The sequence below is a fragment of the Pleurodeles waltl genome, chromosome 11, assembly GCF_031143425.1.
Source record: "Pleurodeles waltl isolate 20211129_DDA chromosome 11, aPleWal1.hap1.20221129, whole genome shotgun sequence".
Taxonomy (NCBI): domain Eukaryota; kingdom Metazoa; phylum Chordata; class Amphibia; order Caudata; family Salamandridae; genus Pleurodeles; species Pleurodeles waltl.
This window is the reverse complement of record NC_090450.1, coordinates 13,641,632-13,651,851: the sequence shown is the minus strand read 5'-3', so window position 1 is coordinate 13,651,851 and position 10,220 is coordinate 13,641,632. Positions and strand designations below refer to the sequence as shown.

At 40.3% G+C, this 10,220-nt stretch overlaps 1 protein-coding gene across 3 annotated transcripts in view; it reads right to left on the bottom strand.

The window, feature by feature from the left end:
* Positions 1–1,371: 1,371 nt before the first annotated feature.
* BCL6 (BCL6 transcription repressor) overlaps positions 1,372–10,220 on the bottom strand; it is a 255,112-nt gene continuing 246,263 nt past the window's right edge. For 2 of the 3 annotated variants that reach the window (XM_069212801.1, XM_069212800.1), the window contains 4 exons: positions 6,509–6,676; positions 5,332–5,462; positions 4,148–4,285; positions 1,372–3,250 (listed from right to left, as the gene is read on the bottom strand). In XM_069212801.1, the coding sequence (XP_069068902.1) occupies positions 3,107–3,250; positions 4,148–4,285; positions 5,332–5,462; positions 6,509–6,676 (581 nt within the window). In that variant the 3' untranslated portion in view covers positions 1,372–3,106. The remainder of the gene's footprint in view (positions 3,251–4,147; positions 4,286–5,331; positions 5,463–6,508; positions 6,677–10,220) is intronic. The other variant, XM_069212802.1, reaches the window with a different exon arrangement.

Here is a 10,220-nt window from a genome sequence, read left to right as displayed (position 1 = left end):
TCTCAGATGGCAGGACTGGTTGGGTTCTCTATACAAAAAGGTGTGGAATCAACCTGTAGATGTATGCATCAGACGAAAATGTTACTTACCTACAGTAACACTTTCTGGTGGATACACTATCTACCTGTGGATTCCTCACTAACCCACCAGCTTCTCCATTGCTTGTCTCCATATGCCAAAAGAAATGTGTATATAGTTTGCAATTTTCTACTTCATATACATGTGTGTGTATGTGATCTGCAACATATTGTTGTACTGATGTTGTTCACCAGCTTGCCTCAAAGGCATGAAAAAAAGTGGGTGGAAACAGACATCAGCATGCCAACGAGGGCTTCTTATGGCTCCGATTAAGTCAGGTGGAGCAGTGGCATTATGACATCCTCATCGACATGGACAGCTATGAAGAGCTTTCAGTGGAATGCTGGTGCATTCGGGATATTCAGAAGGTGAAGATTCCACCTGTAGATACTGTATCCATCAGAAAAAACGTTACAGAAGGCAACTGACTTGTGATTCCATATCTAGATGGACACGGGTGGGGTACGTTCACAAGGTGATCATCATGTTAGACTACCCACTGAAACAAAATTTCTGAAGGCAGCTTATTCTTCTCAGCCCTTCCAGCGGCTCCTCATCAATAGTCATAAGCACTCACTAGTGCCACCAGCACACAGGGACCCCCAGAGCACTTCTTATAAATATATATCTTTACTTCGAAACATACATAGTACTCAATATAAGTATGTCTGCAGTTGACAGAGGGTGCAAAAAAAAAACACAACTTAATACAATTCTTGCTATTAATGTAAAGCTGACCGTGGGAAGCCTTCCACAAATCTTCATTTAATAGGAAAGGAATGATTTATTGTTAACCAATAGGTTGCATTCAAAGAGTAAGCATAAAACGGGCACCGTACCTTTAAGAACTCACAGTACCCTCTGTATCCCAACATGCCCCACAGGCAGCAAATTAATTTATTATTCCCACTCCTTCTGTTAGGATCCCTCAGTAGTGAGTTCTCCTTTGTAGGCTAATCAGAAACATTTTCCCAATTGTTTTAAACCATGGATTCTTGCCAGTATCTGCTATACGGACAGTCTTATCTGACAAACAATTGCCAATTATCCAGATCCTCTTATATCTGATAAACAGATTGTCTGGATTAGCGTTAAGCGCTATGAAGAGGTATTAAGGCTGGTGGCTCTCTTTCTGGTAAAGAACAGGATACTGAAGTGATATAAAGTGAGGAGATATTAGATATGCTTATCTTCAAATCACACTCACAAGCGTGCGCACACATCCGTCCATCACTCGAGCGGTCTATTCTACCAAGCCACACCAAATCTAAATGTTAAGAATTAAAAAGCAGGTTTGGTTTCCATAATTTTATTCTTGCACAGCTATAGTTTACAATGCATTAATGCAGTTCAGACACAGCCCAAACCCTGTCTCCCGAGAATTCATTACACAAGCAGGACGTAGTAGGTTAAAAAAACACCCAAAAAAAGCTTTCTGAAAGAGCATTTACTTGGTGATGAGTGTATGCCCTTGCTAGGCAGAGCGGGGCTCCTAGTCCGTACATTTCTGAACTTCAACAAAGAAGGCACCGTGAGGACTCATTTTACATATGTACAAACTAGAACAAAATTACACGTTTGCTTCTGCAGTTGTTTGACGTTTTAATACACACTGTAAATTGTAAACCTCCACTTGCAAAAAAATACAAATACATTGATGCCTTTAGACAAAATATTTTCTGACTTACAGATGCAATACTTTAAAATATTTCGTAAGTGCTCTATCACAAATCAAGATTGCATTCTGCCAGCAGATGCAATCTAGCCTTTAATGTACTTTATATATTTATTGTTCATAATATGCATATTTATATATCTATTTATATATCTATATATATATATATATTTACAGCTCTGCCATATATTCCTTTGCTGTACCTTTGGTTAAAAAAAATAAAACCCTCTCATAACAGTTATCTGTGCCTTTCTAAGAGTGCAGTTTGCATACCAATCATACACCCCCCCCATAAAGTGTATATTTTAAGAATAATTGCCTGTTGTGGAGTGCATGGGTGTTTTGTGCTGAGCAAACAATTGCACAGCAAGTTTCCACCCCAAACCTCTCAGTACCATTTCCTACATTGCATGTTAGTAATTGCTAGGGGGTGGGGGGACACAGCAGTAAAGTGCTATTTGCTGTACTCGTACCTATGAGGTTCTGTTGAAATTCACAAAGAACCTTGGGCCAGATGTAGCAAAGGTTTTTACCCATTCTGTGTCTATGGGAAAAAGTGTTCGTACATATGGCCCCTTAAGTGAATAAGTTGGAAAATGCCCCGCATACTCCACAAATTGTTTTTGAACAAACACGAAGCAGATTTAGTTGGCTCTTCTGGAAAGTTTCCAGAGGGCAATCTCTTTGGAAATCCAATGGTGGGCACAATGACAAGTTAAATTAGACTACCAACGTCCTTACTCTCTAAGGAGGCTCAGGAGCTGGCACATTCTCAGGGTTGGCCCAAACTGCAGTTAGCAGAGGGAGGCTGGTTCACTTTCCAATCAATCCAGAACGGAGAAAACAGATCTTAACGAGGTGTCCATGTCCTCTGCCCCATCACCTGCTTTGGGAAAACAGATCAGACATGAAAAAAAATAAAAAATAAATAGTACTCAGCAGGGAAGCTTGAGTTCCTGTATGTTCGTTTGGCAAAAGGAAGCCGTTGTACCTTTAATACCAAGAGGGTCAGATTAGGCAGAGACCATTCTGGACACCTGACCAGTCCTCCAAAATTTCAAGGTTTCCCCTTCTAGAAATAAAATCCAAGGCTGATGTAAATTGATGACAGGACATTTCAGGTTCTTCAAAAATATGAAGAATGTGCAGTTTAGTTCCAAATCGCATGGACACTCCACGTTGACATGTAGAGGAACTTATGTACAACCAATCAACTGACTCAGTTTCACGTCCAGAAGAAGGAAATCCCATCTTTGCTACCAGGTCAGCATGAGGCACTCCATCGTCATCACTATGTGACGAGATTTAAGATGTGCGTTTGTCCTTCTTGGAATGCTGCTCTGCAGCAGCCATTCAGCAGACCCTGGGCAAGTCTGGTGGCTGCTCGCTAGGAGACACTCTGTACTGGACCTTTGTGTTGGTGATGGCACCGTGTTTCTGCCGAAGGTGAAGTCTTAGTTGACTTTTGTGGCGGAAATGCAAATTACACTTTTCACACTGAAAATAAGAAAATAAGACATTGATTTTAGAGTCTACATTATACATGGACTGCTGCAAGAGCACTTTGTACATTTGTCTCAGATTGAACAGCAATAGGTTGCATACAGCACAAAATTCAGAATCTGATCTGCCACTGCTTCCTCATATGATCCCCATCAAGAAAGCAAGGCAACAGTGAATATATCAACGCAATATGGGGATTCATTCCCAGATAAGGATTCACGTAGCTTGAGGTTTCAATCTTAAGGAGGATTGAAAGAGTTTAAAAGTGACTATCGTGCTTAAATAGGTAGCTCTGAGTTTAGGTAGGAAGATATATGTGAAATAGCATTTCAAGTAGAACGAGTTAAGTAAGAAGTGCTATCCAGTGGTTTATTTGCAGTCTCTGAAATATACCTACATTCTGACCCAATGTTCCCCACCTTATAAAATTGCATGGTGCTGGGCCGTTTTTTTTCGATCCAGTAGTTTTAAGTGCAAAAATTGTGAGCACTTGGAACAAGCAGAACACTGGTATTAAGTAATGCAAAGAAAAGAAAGAAAAATATTAGACACATCTGGGAATGCCAAGTCTGATACCCAGATAATTAACTTGGTGCAACCTGTTTCGGGAGGCTTCTGCCTTAAACTTTAATCTATAAAGCGCTCCATTTTTAAAAGCTGGAATCCAGACTTGGGGCCTCATTTAGAGTTTGGCGAAGGGGTTAGTCAGTCACAACAGTGACTGATATCCCATCCACTATAGTATATATCCAGTTATTTCCTAGGGGCTTTATATTATTTCGGCGGACAGGATATCTGTCACCATTTTAACAGAGTAATGGTCTACTGAAATCTAAACCAGGCCATTGATTGGCACTGGCCTACAAAGATAGGGCAGGCTTGAGGACTTACATGATATGGTTTCTCCCCCGTGTGGATCCGCAGGTGACTTTTCAGCGTTTGTAGGTGCCTAAAGCGGGTGCCACAGATTTCGCAAGGATACGGTTTTTCACCGGTGTGGATCAGTACATGCGCCCGGAGATGAGCAACCTGTGAGAAGAATAAGATGATGCACATGAAAAACAATTTAGAAACCTGCACATGCATTTTTTATTTCTATTCAGTTGTACATAGTTAGCCTACTAGATTTAACTTAGCTTGCACAGATTTGAAATAAATAAACAGCTTTAAGAGGTATGGACAATATATGTTGTGTTACGCCTAGATATCCAAGTTTGCCTGTTTTTTGCGCAGCCTTTGTAATTTAACCTATTTGGCAGGATTTGATTATTTAAGATCAAATGCGCACTCCTTTACAGCATAAACAACGCGAGTGCGAGGTGGAGTAATCCGAGGTGGCAAACCGGTCTGTGCACGCTAACTGCTTTGCGTCCTTTGGGTTTGTTTTGCACTGTGACTGACCTACTAGTCAGTTTCAGGGTATAGAGCCCATCTGCAGAGTTGCTTAAAGTCTCCTGCCGCATTAAAATCCCTGAAGCAGGTGTGTTTGTGACTAACGGCAGTTGCTTTCAAAAGAAGCTGTCCCCTCGCCTTGTGCCTGCTCTGAAGGCAGTTGGACACAATTCACCAAACCCTTTTCAGACCCCAGTAACAGATCAATTTGTTTGCAGGCGCAGGTCAGCAAAACACTCCACATGAATCGCCCTTCAGAACCATTTTGCAACTCAGAATGGGTCACAAAATCTACTTTGCAAATCGGAAACATATTTTACATATCAGACTATTTTGTGGTCATAATAGGTTTATGCATTTTGCCTTTGGTATTCTATACATTTGCGGATGGTTCGATTAGGATGGCCAGGCAACATTCTGAATAGGTGTACGTTTCAAGCCAGCCCAACTAAACAAGCTCTTCCGATGCCCTGGCCTTCAGAAACAAATTGCCAGTATTCTTACAAGAAAGTCCACTTTTAACCACGCTTTTAACTAATGAGCTGCCCTGTCAAAGGGCAAAGTAACTAATGTGTAAAAAGGTCAAAAGACTGGAATAAATAACTTTCCCCACCTTGTTTATGTAAGCAGACTAACAATTGTTGCTGGAAAGTAAATTGATCTCATGGAATTTGGCAACAAACCTGCACAAATCGTGCTCCACAGGTTTCGCACTTGTACGGCTTCTCACCAGAATGAATCCTCGTGTGGGTTTTCAGGTTCGCCGGTCGGTTGAACTGGGCTCCACAGATATTGCAACGATAAGGTTTCTCACCTTTGGTAAGAGAATAAAAATAAAAAAAAGTCTTATGATGCAGTAGGCGGGTAGTACTGTTACATTTCAAAAATCACAGACCAGCAAAGAGAAGTCAGTTAATACGAACTCCTACACAAGACCTACGCACTAAAGTCCTATGCGCATCCTGACTGTTGGCAACAGAGAATGCAAGGGCAAGCACAGAGGATACCCTATTGGCACTTCAGTCACAACGTAAAACGCACAAAGTCCAATTTGGTCATTTTAAAGGCGCAAGGAGCCCACCATAAATCAATTAAAATGATCCAAAGACTTGAATTTTCTCCCCTTAACAAGGTAATCTAAATGAGTTTATTTTAGCATTAAAAAAAAAATGGGGATTCATTTTTTTGCCGTTCCCATCAGACACTTCATGATTGTAGGACCAAGGTGATGTACATCAAATGTTTATTTCAGTGTTACAGCAAGGTACTTGAATTGCTTGTCTGAGTCATTATTGATACAAATATTAAGAAAGCAGCTCATGCTACTAACAGCCACAATGAAGGTTTACAAATCCAGTGCTGAGAAAAACAATGGCAGAGTAAACCCAAATGTACATAATGTATTTATTCACACTGCTGACAGAGGGGATGGATTTTCCTACTCCTTCAACGTTACTGGGAAGTGCAAGGGGACTATTTGTTTAAGAATATTATATTCCCATCTGAACTTGTTATTTTACAACATCGCCCTGAAGGAGTATATTCATTTTTCTGGTTGTCTCTCTTTTCCATAAGAAGTTGTATTAGTCAATCTCCCCTGATGAACATTATACCAAAGAAATTGAAATCTGCACACTGGACTTGAGGTACTGGATCTCTGCAAAAATGCATGTTTTGAAGACCTTGATGTTCCTCCTTCACCATTACCCAAGCAGAAGGAGCGGACACCAGCCCAAACTGGAGCCAGGATCCATTCAGGCACAGAGTATGCCACAGGGATACTGCAACGTGCCACTAGCAGTGCATTCTACACACCCGTTCAGATGCAGGGGTCTATGAAAGGAACCCTCAGTAACATACCTGTATGAACCGTTTTGTGGCTGGCTAGGTTTCCCTTGTAGCGGAATGAGGCCTGGCAACGGTCACACTTGTAGGGTTTGTCACTGTGCATCTGCAGGTTATGTCGCTTCAGAGAGCCTTCCTCCGAGAACCTGGAGTCGCATTCATTGCAGAAGAAGGTACCATTCTCTGCAGGGAACAAGTGCGAGAAACAACTCAGCATACCATTTTTACTAATAGATGTTCAGAAAACGAAGCTATTTATAGCATGTGTATCTGCACCACATGAGTATGTCCCCAAGAATGAAATTCAAGGGCAGTAAAATCAGTACCCTATTAGATTCTGAAAGCAGAAATCTGCACAACTAGATTATTAAGGTAATTGACTCCACATCAAGCCAGTGCAAATATAAGGAAATTAAGACTGAATGTAATTTACTGTTTGGCGTAAGACCTACACATGCTTGCTCACCAAGGACTATCAGCCCACGTTACTGCATGTTGCCTACATTGCTGGAGCTCAAATTCGCATTGCTATTAAGGACTAAATATAATGGACTATGTCTGCTAAGTTTAAACCTACTTGACAGTGAATGTCCACTTGTAGCTTTAAGTTCTGTAGATCAGAGGCATTGAGCCAACAAGCCTCAATTTCAGTGACAACCACCCCGGAATTCTGAATGTTTAACTGGAATTCTATTCTGGCCACTTTGACTAGAAAGGAAACTGTCGTACATCAGGCCTGATCTTAAGTGCAAGAAATGTCATTTTGGTACGAGAATCTGCTAGCCCTTATGACAGGGCAGACTTAAGAGTAGTATATGCACATTGGGCATCCTCTCCCTGTCAGTCACATTCAGCACGTCCACAACACTGCCAAAGAGCTTGTTTTGGTTTGGGGAGCCTGACGGACCATTTCAAGAATCCGTAAGGATGTAATAATTGAGGTTTGCATGGACAACCCAAAGTATGAGTTTCCCCTCAGCCTGGATTCAGGGTACTAAACCTGTGTAAGGTATTTGGAACAATGTTTATATTCAGTTCGATCATTCCTCAGCTCATTGTGAAAGGTTGGTATGAATATTGCTGGATGTACAAAAAAAAAAAAAACAACAGTGACTATGACAGAAACTTACCACAACCCTAGTCCCCCATGGTCCAAAATGATAACATTTGGAATGTATGACAGCACTAAAATATCTCCCGTCCCGTCGCAAACAGATGGGAACTAGAAATGAACCTGGTTGTCCTTTAGATCACTGTATTAATTGGCATGGTAGAACATCATGAATAATGTTTTCTTGAAAATATTACCAGACAATCATACGGATGCTAACAATACTTTTTTGGGGGTTGGGGGGTGTATTCTTTTCATTTTGCATATTGTGATTAATAAAATCCAACAGTCTCCGTGAGACTAGCTCAGTCAAAATAACTTTATTCAGCAACTTGCCCCAAAAGTACCCAAAATACATATCACCTTGTTAAAACTATAACAATCATATCTCATCCATTAAAACCCCAAAAGACATATGTTCACTTGTCTGGTTCTGAACTACTACTCATAATGCCAAGGACTTCTGTTTCTTTTAAAATGCAATACAAAATTATGTTTTTTAAAATGCATAAAATGACCTTATTGATAGTTACATAACTGTCATCTGCCGAGACCTACTTAGCAGCAAACTCGGCTGTGAAAGAAATCACAGCTTGTTGGACAAATGATTGGTTCAACAAAACGGGACAAAAAAAAAAAACTTTAAAAAAAAAAACACAACCACAGCCTAGGTGACTTATATAAAGTGAAAAAAAACAAAGTGCAAGCTAGATTGGGGTGTTTGCCCCGGACATGGGGGCAAAGAAAAACCATGTGCCTGTAACAGGAGCTTAACCTTAATCTGATCAAATAAAATCTGTGTTCAGGCTTTGTAATCCATAACAGATCTGGTTCCATCCCTTCACTGGTGCCAATTTAGATGTCACGTGTAACCGTTGGCATGTCCAGAAGTCGAGATTCCGCCCTATGGGAATCATACCTCTGTTTTAATTCTAGTCTCGAGTCAGCAGTAAATCGGTTCTAGGTTGTCAATGGTAACCACACCAAAATGAGAGATTAGCTCTCATTTTTCAAGGCTAAGATTTGAAAAAAGTCACAATTTAGAGGCAACACATCCTTATCACTGGTGTTTCTGGACCAATCAATGCAATCTTTCGAAACAGAAGCAATATGCAGGGCCACTGGAATTATGGGATTCTGTAAAAATGTTGTCTTCCGCATATTTATGTATTTGTTGTACTTGCTGCATAATCCATCAACTGCATATTTCTACAAAAAATGTTTACAGTTCAAACGGATCAAAGGTATTAAGTACTCTGCCATGCCATGAAATACTGCTGCACAATATGCCTTGTTACACTGCATAATTTGCCTTTTGCTGCATAAATTAGTCAGACGTACTAAATAATATCGTCCTCTCCTACCATATAATTAGTGGCCCCAAATATGGACATGATTTAGCTATTGGCGGACATGTTGTTCTGTCAAACGGTGACTGATATCCCATCTGCCAAAATCTAAATCTCATTATTTCCTATGGGATTTAGATTTCAGCATCCGGGTTATCCATCATCATTGTAACGGAGTGACCCCTCTGCCAATATCTGAATCAGCCCCTATGTCATGTAATGACTCGGCAAGTTTCGAAATGTTTGTCTTGCAGGGAACTGCATTAGAAGTCAGAGAACTACTCCCTGCCATACTGATTGTATGGGGGGTGTGGGCCTCAATAAAATAGGGAACGGATAGGACATGGTGTTTACAGCATGCCCTACCTGTTTGCAGTTACCGTGTGGCCCTTTTTCATGCGAAAAAGACCTCGGGTGCAGTAAACGTGCATTGGCAAAGCAAATAGTTCTCCCCTAAGTGAGAGCTATTGGCTTTTTCTATGTGTTTTATCCGTGTTGTACATCGGTGTGGCTCCTGTGCATCATGGTTAAACAAAACTTTTAGAAAAGGCGATATTACGTGGTCAGTGCTGGCAGCATCATATAACTTTGTATATTCGCTTTTAGCTATATACACTGCTGAACAACATCCAAAGAAAATATTGACAAAGCCTGTAGCTCTTGAGTAGGTGACAACTATTTGCTTTACCAATGCTTGTATTCTACTCTTCCTTCGGGTACGGTATTGAAGCCCTTTACTTCATAATAACATTTATAGGCTGTGTTACTATGGTGTCCATCAGTGGCCATTGTAGAAAAGGGTACCAATTTCTTATATATATATATATAATCTTTTTTTGTATATTTTTCTCCGAAAGTCTACCTACTTCGTGTAGAACTACTAACAAACACATGAAATGAGAACAATTCTGGGCTTATTTAATCTCCCATGCCTAAAACAAATATTGTGAAATTGACCGCAACCGGAGTATTTAAAAAAAAAAAAAAAAAAAAAAAAAAAAATACACACAAGGAATTGTGCTGGCATCCGAGACTGGCAGATAAACGTGCAAAGGTGGCATTACTAATACAACATGTGGTGTCCTCAATATGGCACCTCAAAGCTTATACATAAAGCATACTACATGACTTGCATATTGTACACCCGTAAATAAATTCAACTGCTTTTTCTTCACCTATGCCTTCATCCAACTTACTATACCACTGGACAGTCCAGATTCGACAACTATATATAATAAATAAAAAAATAAAAACACCACACACTGCA